This window comes from Gobio gobio (assembly GCF_949357685.1).
Source record: "Gobio gobio genome assembly, chromosome: 11".
Classification (NCBI taxonomy): domain Eukaryota; kingdom Metazoa; phylum Chordata; class Actinopteri; order Cypriniformes; family Gobionidae; genus Gobio; species Gobio gobio.
In genome coordinates this window covers 21,762,259-21,783,630 of record NC_137104.1, presented here as the reverse complement: position 1 = coordinate 21,783,630, position 21,372 = coordinate 21,762,259, and the positions used below count along the sequence as shown (strand labels likewise).

Below are 21,372 nucleotides of genomic sequence, written 5' to 3'. Positions count from 1 at the left end.
AAGGATCCTGCAAATGGTGAAATAACTGATATATATATATATATATATATATATGAAATAATGTATATAAAATAACACTTTTTGTTTGCCCCACAGGATATTCTCAATGGGAAACCAAAGTGGTTCCCCCCAAAGCCACGTGTGCCAGTCTACATGGACAGGTGTCTTCCTCAACCAGACGTTTAAACAAGCCGATATATTTAAATATATTTTTTGTACATTGCATCTACTCCAGTAAAATGTTTCTGTTAAAGGACCCACCGGCATTTTTTGATTCTGACGCCCATAATATAAATAGTATAAAGTGAAAGCGAAGGTGGACGCGTGTACATTTTGAGTTTACTCGCGCGAATCGCGCGTGATGTGCGTTCTCTCTCTATGGCTCTGTGATGCCCGATCGGCGTATGACAGCAAAGTCCCGCGAGAGCATTTCGAGAGCAAACGATAAAACCTTTAATCTTTAACCTTTAAAACCTTTACCTTCAACCACCAATAAAATATCAAAAGAAGTGCTATCCCACTTCTGTACTCTTGGAAATGCCTTCAGTGTAGTTTTTGACTAATGCTTTGTGAACAGCAGGTTTTCATTGTATTGAAATATATAAAATACTGTTTTATCATCAAATGTTATGTTGTAGGTTTGGCTCAACACTGGCTCAATATCCTTCTAGCTACTGCATACACACATTTTTTTTTTTTTTGTAGATCCCACTACAACTCTTTCACAAACTCTTCTATCATACTTTCTGTGGAATATTCTAAACCCATTCAACTGACCAATAACAACAATTGATCAGTAATGAAATGTAGTCACGTTATGCTATAGGCTACATTTGGAAATTTATTACAAACAATCATTAGTCACAATTATCATCATGTAACAATTAGCATAACACAACTGTCCATGGACATTTAAGTATAAAAGTAAATGGTCCATGACAAACAATATTTTGTTGTGGCGATTGTTTGGCTTAGGAGTGCGGCACTGAATGCTACATAATAACCCAGTCAATTACACTGGTTACATGAATTAATTAAATATTAATTGTCAACATGTGCCAGACAGCTAATTTTAGACCTTAATAAGATATATCAGTGATAAACAGCAACAGTGAAAATAGTGCAAAAAGATCTCAAGCATTGGAAGAAAAGACCAAGGGCAAAACAATTATAAAGCTGAAAAACTATGTACAAGTTTGAATAAAAATCATATAAACGTTTGAACTAATGTTCTGACATTTTTCGAGCATGCTTTCCCAATCACAAGAAACATTGTCAGACTTCCTGGAGAGGCACTTCAGGAAAAATAAGTTATTTAAAACCAAAGCTTCTGTTGGTTATAAAACTAGCTGCCATTAGACTGCCTACTAAAATAACACTTGACTTTGATCAGGATTCATTTGAATAATTTGCAGATAAAGTGACTGTGAAATGTTTGTGTTAGCAGTCCCAGCAGGTGTCTGCACCTGAAAAGCACAGCACTGCTGATGTTGGAGAACCCTGGTCTTGGTCGATACTTCATAAAGTCAATACGATAATCTCTCGGTTACTGCTCAGACTGAGGTTTGAAATAATCTTCTGTTCTAAATACACTGGGAAGCTCTTGATGTCTTTGTGATTGCCTTCTTGGGCTAGCAGGTTTCTGAAGAAGAAAAAGAAGAGGAAGGAAACATTCAGCACCAGTTCTGCAATTTCCAAAGAATGCCAAATACATTAGTGCTGTCAATCGATTAAAAAAAACAAGTAATTAATAAAAAAATTCTGTGATTAATAACATTGGCGTAATACTGATGTCTTTTTTTGAAACATTAATGATTGATATTCAAGATTACAGTATAATTGAAAGCAATCAATTTAAACTTTTATTAGGCTTTTAATTTAAAACAACTTAAAACAATCTTCGCATAAAACCATTATAATAAATGTCATATTTACCTGTGGCCTTCATATATAATCAATATGAAGAAATTTAATAAAGTTATCAAACACTTTAGTCTTAACTGCATAAGTAAATTAAATATAGATTAATCCTTATTAAAAGCTAAAATTTTCTCTGTTACCTTTATTCTTTAATTAATATTAGTGACAGACATCGCAGCAACTGGTATATTAGGCTGCTGTCCCTTTAAGATCTGCCGCTGCCGTACATGACGCGGATCTGACACAATGTCACGCACATCTCATTTAATTTAAGACGTTATTTAACTCATTTAAGACCGCTCTTTTGAGAATACTCGACAAAACGGGCATTTTGGCATAATTCTGTGTTATTGTTTGTTCAAGCGTGAAAGAGATCTTGATTCTGGTGCGCTATCTGTGCGCACGATACTGGTGCACGTCTTTCTGTGTGTGTCAGGACATTCACAGACAGCGCATTCTCTTTTGTCTTGTGCATTTGCATGATTAAGAGCGTGATACTATAATGTAACTCTTACACATTGGATACTCTTACACTATAATGGATGACAGAAAAAACAGATGCTGCGTTACTTGCATTAAATATTTTTGTATTTAATATTAAATATGTGAAACTGAAAAATATTAATTGCATGCGTTAATGTGCTAATTTGACAGCACTAATATATCATCAAAAAGTTGATTTCACTAATTCCATTCAAAAAGTGAAACATGTATATTATATTCATTCATTACACACAGATTGATACATTTCAAATGTTTATTTCTTTTAATTTTGATGTTTATAACTGACAACTAAGGAAAATCCCAAATTCAGTATCTCAGAAAATTTGAATATTGTGAAAAGGTTCAATATTGAACACACCTGGTGCCACACTCTAATCAGCTAATTAACTCAAAACACCTGTAAAGGCCTTAAAATGGCCTCTCAGTCTAGTTCTGTAGGCTACACAATCATGGGGAAGACTGCTGACTTGACAGTTGTCCAAAAGACGACCATTGACACCTTGCACAAGGAGGGCAAGACACAAAAGGTCATTGCAAAAGAGGCTGGCTGTTCACAGAGCTCTGTGTCCAAGCACATTAATAGAGAAGCGAAGGGAAGGAAAAGATGTGGTAGAAAAAAGTGTACAAGCAATAGGGATAACCGCACCCTGGAGAGGATTGTGAAACAAAACCCATTCAAAAATGTGGGGGAGATTCACAAAGAGTGGACTGCAGCTGGAGTCAGTGCTTCTAGAACCACTACGCACAGACGTATGCAAGACATGGGTTTCAGCTGTCGCATTCCTTGTGTCAAGCCACTCTTGAACAACAGACAGCGTCAGAAGCGTCTCGCCTGGGCTAGAGACAAAAAGGACTGGACTGCTGCTGAGTGGTCCAAAGTTATGTTCTCTGATGAAAGTAAATTTTGCATTTCCTTTGGAAATCAGGGTCCCAGAGTCTGGAGGAAGAGAGGAGAGGGGTGCCATGTCATCTGCTGGTGTTGGTCCACTGTGTTTTCTGAGGTCCAAGGTCAACGCAACCGTATACCAGTTTTAGAGCACTTCATGCTTCCTGCTGCTGACCAACTTTATGGAGATGCAGATTTAATTTTCCAACAGGACTTGGCCCCTGCACACAGTGCCAAAAGCAACCAGTACCTGGTTTAAGGACCAAGGTATTCCTGTTCTTAACTGGCCAGCAAACTCGCCTGACCTTAACCCCATAGAAAATCTATGGGGTATTGTGAAGAGGAAGATGCGATATGCCAGACCCAACAATGCAGAAGAGCTGAAGGCCACTATCAGAGCAACCTGGGCTCTCATAACACCTGAGCAGTGCCACAGACTGATCGACTCCATGCCACGCTGCATTGCCGCAGTAATTCAGGCAAAAGGAGCCCCAACTAAGTATTGAGTGCTGTACATGCCTATACTTTTCATGTTCATACTTTTCAGTTGGCCAAGATTTCTAAAAATCCTTTCTTTGTATTGCTCTTAAGTAATATTCTAATTTTCTCAGAAACGGAATTTGGGATTTTCCTTAGTTGTCAGTTATAATCATCAAAATTAAAAGAAATAAACATTTGAAATAAATCAGTCTGTGTGTAATGAATTAATATAATATACAAGTTTCACTTTTTGAATGGAATTAGTGAAATAAAATCAACTTTATGATGATATTCTAATTATATGACCAGCACCTGTGTGTGTGTGTGTGTGTGTGTGTGTGTGTGTGTGTGTGTGTGTGTGTGTGAGAAGAGCTCACATTTAAAAAACCTGGTACAGCCATTGTGCGAAAGATCTTTTTGAAGGCGCCTGGTAGGGTTCCAACTTCACCTTCAACTTCAGTTACTTGTTCTTCCATTGCACTGACATTGGCTCCAACCATTTTGACAAAGCCCTGAGAATTACACAGTACACTTGAAACAACAAAAGAAAAATACCAATTTATCACCATGGTTCAGACACCATTTAAAGTTAGTACCTCCAATTTGTCAATTTTCCGGTAAATCTCTCTCATCTCTTCTGATTTTCTTTGTATCTGTGGTAGGTTCTCATTGACCACCTGTGAGGTGTCATTTCGAATCTATATATAAAAAAGGAGAAGTTATCAGAGTCTAGCATGCTTTTTCAGTTAATAAAGTATTTGCAGATTAACCACCTTTTGTAACGGTGCATTAAGCAGGAGTTTATGGGGCAACAACAGAGTCTGTGAAAAATGTGAGGGAAGATTTTAAAAGTTTGAACTAATGTTCTGATATTTTTCGAGCATGCTTTCCTAATTATAAGAAATGGGGAGCTCCTCAATATCCCTCCTCCATCCTATGACCCGGAAACTGATGGGGCTCAGCCATCTTCAAGATTCATTTATTTGTCACATACACAATTATATAGAGCATATATAACCAGCAGTGAAATGTAAGGAAATCTTAACTCTCTGGATGCTTCTCAATTCTTATTTGTGCATCCTCGTTTCCTTACCTAGCTTCCTTTCCTCGCGTCTTATCTCCACCCCTTCAGGATGCGAGGGAAGGATGCAAGGAAAAGATGCGAGGACGGAGGAATTGAAGCAAATGAAATGATATATCCTCGCTCCCTTTAGAGTCACTTCAAAGTGTCGTCAATTAATGATGACTCTACACTGCTGGATTTATTTTGCACATCGGGATTCTTGAACATTAGAGATAACTATTTATATTGTAATAGTTTCAACCCCTAAAAAAATACCACATTTGTCCATATTTTATTTAATATTACCAGTTATTAATAACAACTAATTATTCCCAGTTATTAACTGCTTTTTATTTGTTGTTTATAGTATTAGTTTCTTTCTTTCATTTTCTTGTGCTTTGATATAATTCTGCAACTGTCAGTTGTTGTTATTTGACATACATTTGTGTCTTGTCATGTACAAGAATTATAAACATAATAATAATAATAATAATAATAATGAATAAACTGTGGCAAAATGTGAAGGGGGAGGAGAATTTATACGTGCGTCACATTTAGCCGATAAAACACTTCCGCAAAGGATACACCCATGTATCCTCGCTCATTACTCCTCAGGAAGCCTCCTCACTCCTCCATCCTTGCCATGTAATTAAAGAATTGAGATGTCCTACAAGATGGCTGAGCTTGGTCGGTTTCCGGTTCATAGGATTGAGGATGGAGGAGAGAGGAAACGAGGAGGGATATTAAGAAGCACCCTCTAATTGCACCGCGAGGAGGCGAGGATGGAGAAGTGAGGAGGATTCCTGAGGAGTCATGAGCGAGTACCTTTGCAGAAGTGTTTTTTCGACTAAACGTGACGCACATATAAATTCTCCTCCCCCTTCACATCTTGACAGTTTATTAATTATAATTATTGTAATTATCATTATTGTTTACATGTACAAGACACAAATGTATGTCAAATTACAATTGTAGTAGGACAGTTGCAGAATTATATCAAAGCACAAGAAAATGAAAGAAAATTAAACAAACTGTAACACTATACAACAAATAAAAAGCAGTTAATAACTGAATAATTAATTGTTAATACGGACAAATATGGTATTTTGTGGAGGTTGAAACTATTAGAATATCAATAATTATCTCTAATGTTCAAGAATCCCGACGTGTCATCATTAATTGACGATGCATCGAAGTGACGCTAAAGGGAGCGAGGATATATCATTTCACTTGATTCAATTCCTCTGTCCTCACGTCTTTTCCTTGCGTTCTTGCCTCGCATCCTGATGGGGTGGAGCTAAGACACGAGGAAAGGAAATGAGGATGCACAAATAAGAATTGAGAAGCACCCAGTGTCAGACTTCCTGGATCAAAAGTCAAAGTTCACTGTTACAGGCTCAGCTGCTATACATCCATTTATATTCTATTAGTGGACAGTGGATACTTCATACAAAAGCTCAGTATTTTCTAGATTCTATTTTAATCATTTGCTTTAGTTTCAGTACAGTCACAAAATACACATTTATTATATTTTATTACAATATCATCCTTTTTCACCCCAGCAACTTCACAAAAGGGGGAAAAATAAACATAGAAAACATTATGTAAAAGCAAAGACATTGAGCTTACCATATCAAGCATACCAACAAACTCATCAACTCTTGTAAGCATTTCCTCCAGGCTTTTGTCCAAGCACAGGACCTGCACAACAAATATTTGATAAACGTCTAGAAAACAAAACACATGGTATATTGTACATAATATACTCTGTGTGCATCATGTGACATAAACGTTACAGGGATAAACAGTTGCTTCACTGACTTGTAAAATAACAGAGGACCAAGAGAAAGCAAGTCTGGTGTTAGGAACATAATTCAGTCAGCAGTGCAGAGAACAAGTCAGTCTTTATTTAACCCATATCACGCTGAACAAATTAGGTTTGAGAACTACACTGTGCTCCAACAGGACGAGTATACAGAGGCACTGAAGAGACTCTGAGGGGGTCATCAAAAACAAGATATTTTGAGAAAATAATTTTTTGTTCATTCAATAAAACGCTATTTGATGATGGTGGACTCATGAATGCTAGGTGTGCAGATGATGTTCACTTGGTTCTTTGTGACATGACCTGTTTTTTTTTTGTTTTTGTTTTTGTTGTTGGACAACCACTCCCACACAGAGTAACAATGGTTTTGAATTTCTTCACATTGTTCTCCATCCAATTCTGAAGAAATTATTTTATAATCTTATCCAGCCTGGTTAACAAACTTTTTTGACAGAGGCTTGGCCAAACCCAGGTTCATGTTCTTCAATAGGGCAGGGGGTGCTAAAACTCACACGATTTCAATCCCATTAATTGATTACCTCTTTATATGAAGCGAAAATCCTAAAGGTTCACATACTTTATTTATTTCAAATAAAAGAGGTGATATTTGTTTAACTGGATTTTGTTTTTCTAGATAGAGGACTCCACTCTCAACCATCAAAATCACATTATTACCAAAAGCATTATAAAGTGTTGTATTGCAGGGAAACAATCTGATATTATACTCATTCGAAAATGACATCAGATATATTCAATTTATCAGTTTATGTTAAACTTAGACAAGCAGAGTGATACAAACAGTGAAACAACTCAGAGTGTATGTGTTTGTGCATTAGTGGAGAATTTTCAGTGACACTTTCTGAAGGTTACATCTCTATACCAGTAGGTGGAGACACTAGGTATCATTTACTAATAATTGCGTGGACTATTTGTTTTTGTACAGACAGAACTTCTCATGAATAAAATAAAATAAATCAGCCTAATTCACAGAATTTGAGTATACTAAATAAGCCATAAGCCACCCCCCTCTGTGAAAAATCACCCTCCAGAGCAGTTTTGACGAGTCCGCAGATTGGGCTACTTTTAAGTTAAGTTTTTGCTGCAGGTTGATTTCCACCCCTGAAAGTACAATTTCCACTCTCATCCACCACCCAGACGTACAAAGTCAGTGAAGAAAATCGTATTGGACTACGTTTGTTGCACAGACCTGGCAACCCTGATCCAGAGTCCCCCTTCGGTTTAAATCGCCCTCCAGGGTGCACCGCAATATGACCAAAAGGGCACTTCACTATTAGCGATTAAAGGGGCTGTGAAAGCCACTGCTATGAATGCAACTGAGACTACATCCACCATGTAACACTGTCATGTGTCAGTTGCATCGCTTTACTTCACCGTAGCCTGATGGGATAGTAAAGTGTCCACTGGATGCACACTTCAGAATCTCAAAAAGTAGTAGGTCCTCCAGGAACTTTTTGCCTACTGTTTTATGAATATTATGAATTCGGACACACTCGTCAGCTCACGTATGGTTTTTCCCCTATTATATAGTATAGAAGTAGCCATATTTGGACGCAGGGCCAGTGTCTTTATGAGAGAGTAACTGAATCTGATTCATTCACGAATGAAGGTTGAGTTCAACTCAGAGGTTGATTCTGCTGTGGCTTTTTTTTTTTGGAACGATTTTCCTGGGAGGAGACAAAATATATAGACAGGGAACAGGCAATGCTGTTTTGAAAATATAAGTTGCTATCAATATTAATTTCTTGTTTAAATAACTAACTTGTATCAAGATTACATTCACACTCGTGCTGCAGTATGGCATCATAGCCGTGCAAATATTCAGAACATTGCATGTAATATATAGTAATAATAATGATGATGATGATAATAATAATCTGACCTTTTTCTATCCTGCCTTTATTGTGTGTTTTGGAGTTTTTGCATTATCATGTTAAACAGATACGCCAAATAAAGGCTTTGCATCAATATGTCCTTACCTCTTCCTCAACGTTGGCTCTGATATAAGAGGAGTATGTGATGGCCGTGTGTCTCAATAGCTCGTCGTCTTGTGTCTGCTCCGGCTCGCCCTGGTCCTGGGTTTCTCCGGATGCTGAGATCGGGCTCTGGGCCACTGCAGCGCCAAAGCTCGGGCTCTGAGACACGGTACCGCTGCTCAGGGCCTCACTCACCATAGACAAGCTGCTGGCGCTTTGGGACACGATGCCGCTGTCTCTGCTCACCTCTGCGCTGGACTCCTCCAGCGGTGACAGCACCGCTGCTGCCCTGTCAAAGCGATGCTCCATGTTTTGCTATCCACTACACTGCTCTTGTTTATGTGGAAGTGAACGCAGAGGAGCATGTGCGCATGCGCGAGTTTAATAGCCAATCAGAGAACGGGTTGGCCACATGTTTGGTCATGTGATATCAAAGGTCAAACCAGAAACTCAAACGGATAGATCTGATTTTAAAAAATGTTAAGTTACGACAGTAAACCAGACAGACAGACAAAATATTTCAATCAAACTGGTTCACGAAGGATTTAGTAAATTGCAGTGCAATGTAATTTGTAGGATGGTCGTTGATCGTAACAAAAACCAAGAATGTAAAAACACAACAAAATGTTTTTATTTTCATCTCAGAATTTTATTTTATGTTTTTTAAAAAAAGACATCAGTAAAAACCCATATAGACAATATTTACATGTATTTTAAGTGTGGTTTGACTGCCTGACTAATATATTTAGACACTGAACCGTAGGCCTGTTAAACCATAAATATCACTCTGACTGAAACTGACCTAACACGGCTGACCGACTACACAATCGATCGTACCTTTTCCCCCCCTCTTTTTAGTAATCTGGTTTAGCTGGTCCTGTTTTGAATTTCTGTTAAATGTATTCAGTGTTGATGATACACAGACATACAGATGAACCAAGACGACAACAATGATCCGAATACCAAATAATTAATGCAAAATATAATGAAAGTGATTCTTAGCAAAAGAGACGCAGTTCAAGCAGTGTCCAACAGATGGCGACTCGGAACAAATGTATTTTGACTCACACGTGTTATACCATGCCCTTGCTTTTACCAAAAATGAAAATATTTCCAGTGGTCAGATCCAAATACTTAGTCTGTTTGAGTGAACTATGTCTGTAGGAGGGGCAGTAAGGCACAAAAATGGTGGATATGAAGGTAAGTCTTTGTTCAAGAAGACAAATACAATGCAGTCAACCTAAAAGCAAAAGCATCCACAGTGGTTTTAAATTATATACAAATGTATTCCACAGACTCTCTATAAAACAAAATTAAGTATGAACTGGTGTGTTCCCAATGTTAAAAAAAATATGATATAAGACTAAATTTTATACCTGAAGTTTGTTTGGACTGAATGCTCAGTGGCAGCATTAACATTAAAGCCATTAAAGATCTGACTATGAGACAGCGGTCTGTTCAGCTGTGGGGATTTAAGTGGAGGACAGATGTGAGGGTTCATTAACAGTGAAGTGACAGAAAATATGTGTAAAGAATAAAACAGAGAGAACCAACTTACATTCCACTGGACCCCTGAAGTCAAGAGGACATACAAGTGTGAAATACCTATATGTGATGACCAATTAAACTCCACTGCAGTCAAATAAACCACAAACAAAGTAAAATGAAATCCCACAAGACCAACAGTACTAAATGTCTCTAAACGAGTGATGTTTTAAGATAAGTTATTCTTGTCTAAATAAAAACTTCCATGATTTCCAAAAAGCCTTTTTGTAATGCTGACACGAGTGATATTTAAATATTCGGAAAAGGAACATTCTGAGGGAATACACTCAATTGTAAATTACTGCATATAAAAGGTACTAAACACATACAGCAGACATTCATTACTGATAGTTAATAATAATGATTATTAAATCTATTCAGTTATTACATTGGAAAAAATTAATTCAGACAGGGCAAAAAAAAAAAAATGTGTTGCTGATTAATTGTAAATTCATTTTGGCATTTGCATAATGTAATTAGCTTTTCCATTATACCAGGAGCAAATGTTTGTTTCAGGTACAAACGTAAACAGAAGACAGTACAAACACACAGGTCTAAACCCAATTTCTGGTCCCAAGAGACATTTAGATAACATGATTAAAATTAACCTCTAAACAAGAACCAAGAAACACTGATAAACAAGGTAAAAAAAAAAAAAAGTGGCTCTGCTTGGAAAAAGAGACATACCACTAAATTGGACACATTTTTTACACAAGACATTACATCACATGGAAAGAAAATATTTAAAAAGAGTAAAATTCCAGATATTGTTTCTGTTAAATTATTCATTTTACAAAACCCTTAAAGTTTGGTGAGGTTCAAAGTTGAGTCTGATGTCCCAGGCTGAAAAGCCGAGTCTCTGGGTGGGCTGGATTTTATACGTTACTGTATGCATTATAAAGTGATGACTGTGCCATCCTCCTCCACCCCTCCTCTGGGTAAAGCCAGGCTGTGACGGGGGTCTGTCCTCAGGCTACTGAGGATTTTGTGTAGACTGCCATTGCTTTCCCGCATAACGGGGTTGCTGCTGTGGTAGGAGTGGTGTTGGAGGGTAAGGTCTTTGTGCAACTTGTAACTCAAACTATTGTGCCCTGTACCGTTAAGGCTCGGTTGAGAGTGGAAAGAGGCCGTGGACACCGTGGATGGAGGTCTTGTTTGGGGTCGTGTAGGGGGGCTGGGTGGGGTCACGATGGTTGTTTGTGTCTGGGACCGGGATGCTGTTGAAGCCACTGAGACGTTGGAGCGTCGTGATGGCCGCTTGATGTTGTTCTCAATTACGATGTCCGACTCCTCATCACTCTCCAGATCTTCTGGGCTGTAGCCATGAGAGATGGCGGTGGCACCGGTGGGAGCGGTGAAGGCGGGGTATCCCACCGAACCGCTGCTGTCGGATGACTGACCCGAGCTGCCTGAGATACGACTGCTTCGCACCACATTGTTGCGCTGGTTTACCGGCTTCACGGTCACAATAAGGTTGTGGCTGTTTGCGATCATCATGTCAGTCACCTGGTCCAACGTCTTTCCTGTCACCTCGATACCATTGACTTCCAGGACCTCATCATTGACAGCCAGAAGGCCCGTGCTCTCAGCCAGGCCTCCAGGTACCATGCGGGAAATGAAGATACCCGGGACCTTTTCCAGGCCATGGGGTGTAACACGGACACTGGTGCCATCACGGATGTAGAATCCAAGGGGCTTGTCCGAGCCATGCCGGTAGAGTCGAACTCTTCGGTGAGATTCAGGAAGGATGTCCACATCAATAATTGACGATACAGGACGGAAGTCCTGAGGCATGCCAATGCGGATGTGGGGTCGTTTGCGGTTCAGGTCATTTCGAAGAGTGACGACTGCCTTCTTTTTCCGGGTCAGAGTGCTGGTGCCAAAGTTGCTGTAGTCAACCTCTTCTGCAAGAGTAAACAAAAAATGATGACTGTTAATGCTTAGGTGGATTAAAGATGCATATTATGAATCATTATAACTAAATCTAGTGGCATAACATGTCTCATAAGTACAAACAAGGGCTATTTCCTTAAGCCACAAATATGGAAATGTACATCAACCTGGTGTGATACACTTCAGCCTTAGTACTGTTAAAAGGTAAAGCTTCATATGAAGTTGTGGATGAGGACAAGCATGAAATCTAATAAGACCTGCTGGACGGTTTATACCCCTCAGATCCTCCATGGATTATGATGTAACATGATTTTTCTGCCATGTTAACACAAAGCATGTGGCCACCTTATCGCATCATTATAAAAATGTAACCTTAACTACTGGCAGAACACAAAGGTCTATGTTGAAGGTATTCAGTAGAGATGAAGTTATCTGCATTATTTGATATAAACTGATAAGTGCGGTAAGAACACCATGCTACTGAAGCACATAGATTAAGGTCCAATCCCATTTCTACCCCTTAGCCCTTCCCTTTCCTCTACCCCTTTGTTTTGCGCGTTCACGTGAAGGGGTAGGGGTGTCTCGATTCTCTTTTGGCTGGAGTGGTAGGGGTAAGGGGAAGGGCCAGATAGCCCTTCAAACGAAGATTTTTCAGGACCACACTTTGAACGAAGGGGTATGAGGAGTTTCCCTCCACCGACTACCGTGCTGCTAGAATGTGTGTATGTTGCCACTCAGGATTGATCACTTGTGTGTCGCCTGGCTGCCAGTTTCTCCGTAGCTTGCTAAACTCACTATTTGAGTGATGTGAACACATATTAATAATAGTTAAAAAAAAAGATATATATATGGTCATCCTTCATAACGCAGTCGATATTTACATCACGTGTGACATATCGTCTGTAAACTCTTGCGTTACCAAAGCAACAACTGACTTGACGTATAACGTATGAACATTATTGCAGCACCACAGTAGAACTAAACCATATCCGTACCAGCCGGTTCGGATTACCATGGAATGGAACGGTTAATAAACAAAGAGAACAGTTTGGCCCGATGGAAAAGTTGCTGCACTAGTCTTGTATGTTCTGTATATCATTCTGTATCATCTTAGGAAATGCTAAGGCTCGTACCTTTTTTAACTGAAAACGAGTGCCGTTTTATTAAGTCCAAATACAGTGCAAAACTCTGTTGGGAGTGAGTAATTTGTTAAACGTGCTCTGCGCCTGATATAGCCTACGCACTTCATTGCTGTTCATACTGGTTAAATGTCACAAGATACTAATAAAATAAACGGGGTATGATGACGTGTAATGGTATAGTAGTGGTGTCCCATTTCTTAGGGGAATATTTTCACCCCTATGCCTTTCCACTCTGTTTCAAGGGGCAAGGGGAACGGGTAGGTGTAGGGGTAGGGGAAGACATAGGGATATAAAATAGAATTGGGATTGGGCCTGTGTGATCACAAGGTCTTCTCGAAGTCCTACTGAAACAGACAACACACACAACACATCTTAAAACAGAAGTGCAATATTGAAATGTCCTATAGGACCTGGGACTTGCTTAATTCATTGAGGTTCCTTGTAAGGCCAGTGATGAAATTGTTTTTGACGAGCATACAGTGTTTTAATAAGGCCTCTCTTTGAACACTAACATAACTGAGTCCAACAACACCCTCTCTGTGCTAAATCAGACACCCATCAACCACACCTGGACCGTTCGCTTTGGATATAAAGGCATAGTTTTCAGTGCAAGTTTAACTGACTTCCCAGCAGGAGTTCTCAAGGAAAGACAGGCAATAAAATGCCCACCTTCTGTTCAATTACTCAAAAATCAATTTTTAAAAATGCTTTTACAAAGCTTCCGAATTCATCAAAGCATCCAGCCGCAGTTGTTCTTAGTTTGGCTCTTTGGCGGCCTGATTATTTTGATTGAGTCCAGACAGACTTTTATTATGTCCTGGAATTTCAGCCACAACTGCAAGTCTCTTGATAGGAAACACATTGAAGTGTTTCTGCTTCTGGCCTTCATTAAGAAGGGTACCGTTCTCTCCAAATGTCCACCCTCAACTGTCTTCTTCTGAGAAAAACTATAACACCTAAAAGAACATGTAGCAACTTAGACACTGATGGAGGACTTAATTTGTGAGTAAGCTAAGACAAAGCGCAGAGTTAATTGTAAAGTCTGGAGCCTGAGACTCGGAGCTATAGTACTAGATTTTTTTTGTTTTGTTTGTTTTGCCTGGCAGAAACTAGACTCAGCTGGATTTTCCATTTTGGCTCCTGCTGACCAGTCCGGACTGGTATCGGAATGGACCCAGTGTGGATTCTTTAACCTTCAATGGGACAGAGAGTGAGGGCAAGCCACTAAGTCACCAAGCCTAAACTACTCCTGACAGAGTAATCCTCACTGCACTGATGCATGATGGGAAAATAAATTCAGCTCAGTGATCAAAGGACAGCTGGCTGTTTCCAGACATTTCCAGGGGAAAGTGAATGGCCCAGTGCCTACCAGACAGAAAACAAAGACTACAGGTTCAAGGAAGGCAACAATGTTGCCCAAGAAAGTTCAATTAAATGGAAGTTTTTATAAAAGAGAGGGATGGCGAGTCAATGGTGATGAACAACATGCTTAAATCATTCCATACATTATTTTGTACAAATATAGCAAACCCCATTATTATTTTATTTATAGGTTTAGGCACTAAATGTCGGATCCTTGAAATTTTAGGTTATGGACATCCACAATACTAACTAAACTGTATTTTTCTTTTAGGAAAACATTGATTTTCAAACCATAATTTGTCTTGTGGTCGCAAAGCCAAAAAAAAAAAAAACATTTTAGATGAAACCACCTAAGCCTACAAAACTCCAAGTTTGATGGAAATGTCCTGTGCGTGTGTGTGTGTGTGTGCTTCTATATATATATATATATATATATATAATCTGTATATTGATTCTACACGATTCTGCAAGTTTTATCATTTTACTATTGCAGGCATAACTTTGCTCCACCAAAACAAATTTAAAAGTATTCCATAAAGTTAACAGATTAAACCTAAATAATTGATCATTATTTTTTATATACATTTTTGTATAATAAAATTCTGTTGTTAAGAATATTAGTGTAAACTCTATTAATACAACATAATATGTAGTATATTCAGCCTCACCTGTAAGAATCACATCCAGAAAACAACATAAAGCATGCAATAACACAGAATTGAGATAAAGGCAGAAATAAAGTAAACAAAGCATGCAAACAGTTAACTCAGCACAGAGAAACCAGGGAAACAATTTCTCATTTGCTGCCAATCAGAAATAGACAGCTCAAGTGAATAAAGTAACACTTGAATGTTGTCCCTGACACTGCAGTCACCTGACTAGACCCCATGGGGAGGGGCCCGGCCCCAGTGTCAGGGCAGAGGTCAATGGAGATGTGGTGGGTTAGCCTAGTAGGAAAGGAATAGACGATACATTCCACCACACAGTGCCTCAACTAGGAATGCAGAAGTTGCTTCACAACTTAACCGAGATGACCTACAACGCGTTTGAAGCATAACTCATCAGTTGACCGAAAAGCAGTATGGTCCCCATCAGTCACCCATGGGTGGGTGTGGGAAAGAGGGGTGGGCGAGGTCCCAGGCCTTTGTTCATGTTGCCCCCTCTCTCGTTAACTTCCACACTGAAAGGGTCTTTTTCAAGTTCTTTTGGATTTTTACAAACGCTCATAAAAGCAGGACTCAAAAGAGTTTTATGGCCAATCATTATGCCACCCAACAGGGTTTATTTTCCCATTTTCTCCTGTATTTCCTACTGTGTGTTCTGGAGAAACTGCCAATTCGATTTCTCTTTCCTACTTTCATGACACCCTGCCCAAATTCCTGTCTGGGGTCTATTATTTGTACTCGCTGTCACTGGTGTGCTACTGAATAATGCTCTTGGTAGGAGTCATCTGCAGATGCCACGAATGAATAAAATGATGTGCATTAGCTCTGAGTGGCAGATAGCGCTAAAGCGATTGTGCATAACAATACCCTGCCTGAGAAGCTATATAGCACCCAGACAAACAGAATGTCGATTACCATAACATCACCAAACTACATGACCGAGGACCCAGGAGAAAGAAAGGGAACTCTAGAATGAATTGCATAAATTATCCGATTACACATAAAAGCAGACACAGGTACTCGAGGGTTCACCGCAGTGCAGGATCAGGCTAATGTCCTCACAGACAGAGCCCCCTGGGAGAGTCAGTCTGTGTTTGCTTTAAACCGTCGCACTCACATTTCCCTGGATGAATGGAGCGATGGCTTTTGGCTTCTCTCTGTAGCCCTGAGAGAGATTAAAGGAGGAAGCCCCTCCTTCAACTAGTGCACACTCAGCAGAGCTCTCTATGCAGGCTCCTACACACCCTTATGGGTTTTAACTCGTGTTACCCACAGTGCACTGGCGTACACATCTGGGAGAAGTTAGCAGCAGCGGTGAAGGGTGGAGACTGTGTCGGGAGATTAAGCTCACTTGCCATCTTTTTGCAATGTTGCATAAGGACTGCTTTTAACAGGTTAAGAAAAAAATACAAACGTTATTTTAGACATTCCACCAACTCTACCCTAGTCTGGAGAGCACTTCAGCTCAAATGTGCAGGTAGTACGTCTACTGTGCCATTCACATGCTTCTCAATGCAGCTTTACACATAAGCCATCTCTACATGAAAACATATGCTTAGTGTTTAACCTTGTTCTCCACCCCCCATATGTTCCGCAAGTGTGGCCAAGTTTAGGACCTGAATGCCAAGAGTCTTTTAGGCCCGACACATAACCAAGCATGTCCTATCCTAACATTAAATAATCACAGCAGCGGCCAGTACATAACATCCACAGAAATGTAAATAAAGGTCATTAAAAGAAATCACATAAAGCTCTGAGGCTGAAAGTAAATGTTTGGCTATGAAGAGTGTGTGGAGCGGACAAAAGGAGACAGAATGGAAAAGTTGTGTGGAACGGAGGATGACTGTCAGGAAGCAGAACATGGATGCACTGGCTGCCGTCTTCATGCTATGGTGCATGTCGGTGGTGCCTTTATGACCTCATACACATGAGTAAAGGGAAAAAAAGTAGACAACTCTATATTAAGACTGTATGCGAACCATACTAGCTTTTGCTGGGATCTCTGGACCTGATACCAAGATCAAAGCTTGTGCAGCCTGATGCTGGTATGACCCTAAACGCAGTAAGAAAAGAGAGAAACTTTGGCACTACTATGCTTGGCGACGTAAACCTTTTGTTCATAGGCAGCGTTCATCCTCTGTCACCAACACAAGCAAGGGAATAGTTATGATGAGCTGAAATAATCAATCAAGTAGAAAACAGGTAATATAACAAATACAATTGCATGTGGAAATCATCCAGTAAGATTTACAAAGACAATTGCCTGAGAGACTTGCCTTCCCTTGTGATGCAACATTGATGAGTCAATAAAATTACTGATATGCAATTTCAAAATATTTCCAAAAATGTTACTATTATGAAGCGATTAAACCAAAATAGGCTAACAATTAACAAAGACTTAGGATTGAAAGAGGGAACCAAGCCATTTGCAAGATGCATAGATACTTTGGCAGGGGGTGGTGATGCTTTTGTCTTGGCAACTAAGGCCCCGTTTACACTTGAACGTTTTAAAATGAAAACGATCCTCGTCTACACTGCGTTTTAAAAACAATCTCGGTCTACTATGCACGATGGAAAAAGTATGTTACATGTTGCAGTATTATATGTTACAATATTTTACATAAAATATCAGACAATATTAATATAGTTACAATATTATACAGCGTTTAACTGCACAACGGCTGCTAAAAAAGGACCACAAAGTCAGCAAAGCATGCAGTTCCGTCTCCGTGTTATTGTTTACACGTTCGTCGAGGCTGGTATGTTACAGAGCCCTTGAGGGAGAGAGCTCTGGGAAACGCAGTCCTGGTCTGATATTGTTGTGTTCAGGTGGCGTAATGTGGGCAGCCACAACATCATTTTCAAAAGTGTCTGTTTTGGTCCGTTTACATGGAAACACTACCTCTGAGTTTTTAAACTAAAACGGGGTCTGCAGCGTTTTTGAAAGTATCCGTTTTCGAAGTTCAATAACGCTGGATTAGTGTAGACGACAGGTGTAACCGTAGCAAAAGTTAGGCGTTTTTTAAACGAAAACGCACTAGTGTAAACAGGGCCTAAGGCTATGTTCACACTGTCAGTCCAAATCGGATATTTGTGTATCCGATTGGAATCTGATCTAAAATTATTGACATCTAGCCAAGAAATCTAGACGCGGCCTAGCGGCAGCAAATATAATTTGCAGCCAGGGCGTCTAGCAACTCTCCGTTGGCTTGCGAAACTGGAAAAACCAAACTCTAGTCAGGACAATCACATCGTGTATTGAGTCGGTGGGCAGGCTTAACATAATGACGGCAGAGTTGCGGCAGTTCTGCGTGTTACTTGAAAACAAAGAAGCTGGCGTACAGTAGTCTTTCGAAACGGCTTTCGCCGCGACTCTGGAAGACTTGGAGTTAAGCTTTTCTTTGAGAAAAGAACAAAGAACGGCACTGAAGTCATTCTTAAAAAAAGGAAGATGTGTTCGGAGTTTTGTCGACCAGATACGGCAAAAGTTGAATCTACCAACTAGCTCCACTTCACCTTCTTCGTTGCTCTGGTTGGTTGTAGCGCTATCCTATTGCGTGCAGAGGGAATTTGAACCTTTTATCCCGCCCCTCGGATTGAGCCATGCCAATGGTGTGTTCCCAGACCCAACATTGGCATTGGGTCTGCCTTGTCAGGCTAATTGACGTCCACACTGTGTATCGCAACTGTTCAGATTTATGTGTCCATGCAGCTCTATTGTTTTCCGGAATATCTGCATTGGTTTCTATGTCAATGACGTTGTGTTCGTAGGCATAAGCCAAAAACAGCAGCAACAACATAGAGGGGTTTGCAATACAGATGTTGTCTTATTTACAACATGACATTGTGCAGCCGTCGCGTGCTGGACTACTGCGTCTTCTGAGGCAGCGGCAGAACCATAGGGGGCTGATATGAGCGGCTTTATCTGTCGTCTTCGCCAGTCTCAAAACATGTCTCCATTATATTGTCATTTTCTGCTCGACTGGCAGCGTCTTTCAGCATGTTTCCTATAACAACGTCTGACGTTTACATTTTACGTGGCGTGAGAGAGTCACAAACCACGAGAAATCCAATCAGAGCGGTCAGACTGTAACGGATTTCCAGAAATGTTTGAATAGGATTTCAAACCACATATTTCATATAATTTCAATATGATTATTTCATAAATTTGATCAGATTTCAATCGGATATGCACAAGAATCGGATTTGGACTGACAGTCTGAATGTAGCCTAAGCACCCCTTCAGAACATCATAGAAACTGCATAGCAACACCCTGGCAATGCCCCAAAACACCCTAGCAACACATAGACATACAGTGCAAATGGACAGTGCAATGATATCCTCCTTTTACTCCCTTTAATCCACTGATTTGCTATCTGCTAAACTGTACTCCTGCGGTGCTCGCAGAGGTCAAGCGGTGAGTTTGAGTCATCAGTGATGAGGGGGTGAGAGTCCTCATCTGGCTCCGACATCATCCTGCTTTTGAGATGATCCCCAACCCCCAAACAAGCTGCTAAGTGAGACGTTCCAGATCTGCTCTCTAATCTCTCACTGTCACAGGTGACACCAAACAGCAACAGGTTTAGAGGGGGGTGCAGGAATGAGGGAGGATTAAGGTGTTAATGACACTCACAATCTGTCGCTTTAAAGCTGTTTGTGGAGGAAAGAAAAACTAGGCTAATCAGATAAATGGGGTGAAAAGATTCCTCGCACCCAAGACAAGCTAAGTAACTACAAGGGGAATTAATTTAGCTTAAAATAGAGACAGACACTTTTGATTAAAATTTCGGCTACCAAAAGTTTTCGTGCAAAAATAGTTTTCAGGGGCCTACATCTTTGACTGAAACAGTGATGTTTAATTAGCGCTTTTTTACTGTTCTTTCTATTTTGGGCAAACAATGTGGATAAACTACAACACTTAAGCATTTCAGCTGTGTGGACTCTAGGGCTGGGTTGACAATATTGATTTCTCGATTTTAAACGATACTAATATGGATTCTTAAATCTCAAGATCAATCTTTTATTCGATGCGGTTTTCTGTTGATGCATGAACAAAACTTCACTAAACATTTGTAGCGCACAAGACATCCAATAAATCGCAATGAGTGTAAACTTTTAAATTTAGTTGCTTTTATAACAAAAAGTCAAAATTCCGTGACAGATCACTCGCTGTTGCCGCATCAGTTCACATGTATATATATATAATGTTTTTTTTGTTTTGTTTTTTAAGAAGTCATTTTTGGTTTCAGTTTTCAGCCAAGTGCATCCTGAATTTTAGTTGAATATCCTGTTTCACTTTGAAATATGTCATATTACGGAATTAATAACCATACATTTGGTAGCCTTTTTAATTATTCACATATTACCTATACTGTCATTGCTTTAGAACTTAAATTATTTTTTTAAATATATTTTTCTGGCAATCCACCAAGCTTATCTTACAATATTAAAAATGGAAATCAACTTTTACTGGACTATGATTAGATGTTATAGTTTTTTTTTTTTTAAATAGCCACAAGTTTTGCAAGTATTCAAGTACGAACAGTAATAACAGCCAAATTTTAAACATTAAAAAACAAGCTGAAACAATGGAAAATGCAGAAGTAAAATGATTTGTTGGTTTGGAAACAATAACTACATAGCTATACTGGATCATCTTCCATTAAAGATGAACTATTCACAATGCAAGGCAAAAACAAAGTTGCGAAACCAACAATGAAAATGATTCCAAACCACAGCATAAAATGCTTTCACTGCGATTTGCTCTTTTGCAGAGTCTAAGCTTTGAATTATACTGCGGTTTATGAGAGAAAATGATGCTGCAGTCTTCACATAAATAATGAGAAAATACTGCATTTAGGGCAAGTTAAAACTCTTGGAAGAATCCATTTCTTCATGTTTACTTTTGGTGAGGTTCCTGAGTCACATTACCACACAAAAACAGACCTGCAGGTAAATTATCAGGAGTCTAAGTAAAAGATTGTTGTTGTTTTTAAAAGTAGAACTATATAAAGTAGATTTATGGCTGATGCCAGAAGTGTCTTGGCCACATGAGGCAGTCATGCCATGTCTCTAGTCTGGACGAGCCTTTT

At 39.4% G+C, this 21,372-nt stretch overlaps 2 protein-coding genes across 2 annotated transcripts in view; both read right to left on the bottom strand.

The window, feature by feature from the left end:
* Positions 1-701: 701 nt before the first annotated feature.
* bloc1s4 (biogenesis of lysosomal organelles complex-1, subunit 4, cappuccino) lies at positions 702-9,043 on the bottom strand. Its single transcript, XM_079828773.1, has 5 exons — positions 8,676-9,043; positions 6,483-6,554; positions 4,387-4,488; positions 4,168-4,302; positions 702-1,642 (listed from the first exon to the last, which is right to left on the bottom strand). The coding sequence occupies exons 1-5, from the start codon at positions 8,979-8,981 to the stop codon at positions 1,547-1,549; spliced, it is 711 nt and encodes a 236-aa protein (XP_079684899.1). The 5' UTR covers positions 8,982-9,043; the 3' UTR covers positions 702-1,546.
* A 266-nt stretch (positions 9,044-9,309) lies between these two features.
* Positions 9,310-21,372, bottom strand: part of pard6gb (par-6 family cell polarity regulator gamma b) — a 50,314-nt gene continuing 38,251 nt past the window's right edge. The window contains exon 3 of the mRNA XM_079828772.1: positions 9,310-12,121. Within this exon, the coding sequence (XP_079684898.1) occupies positions 11,112-12,121 (1,010 nt within the window). The 3' untranslated portion in view covers positions 9,310-11,111. The remainder of the gene's footprint in view (positions 12,122-21,372) is intronic.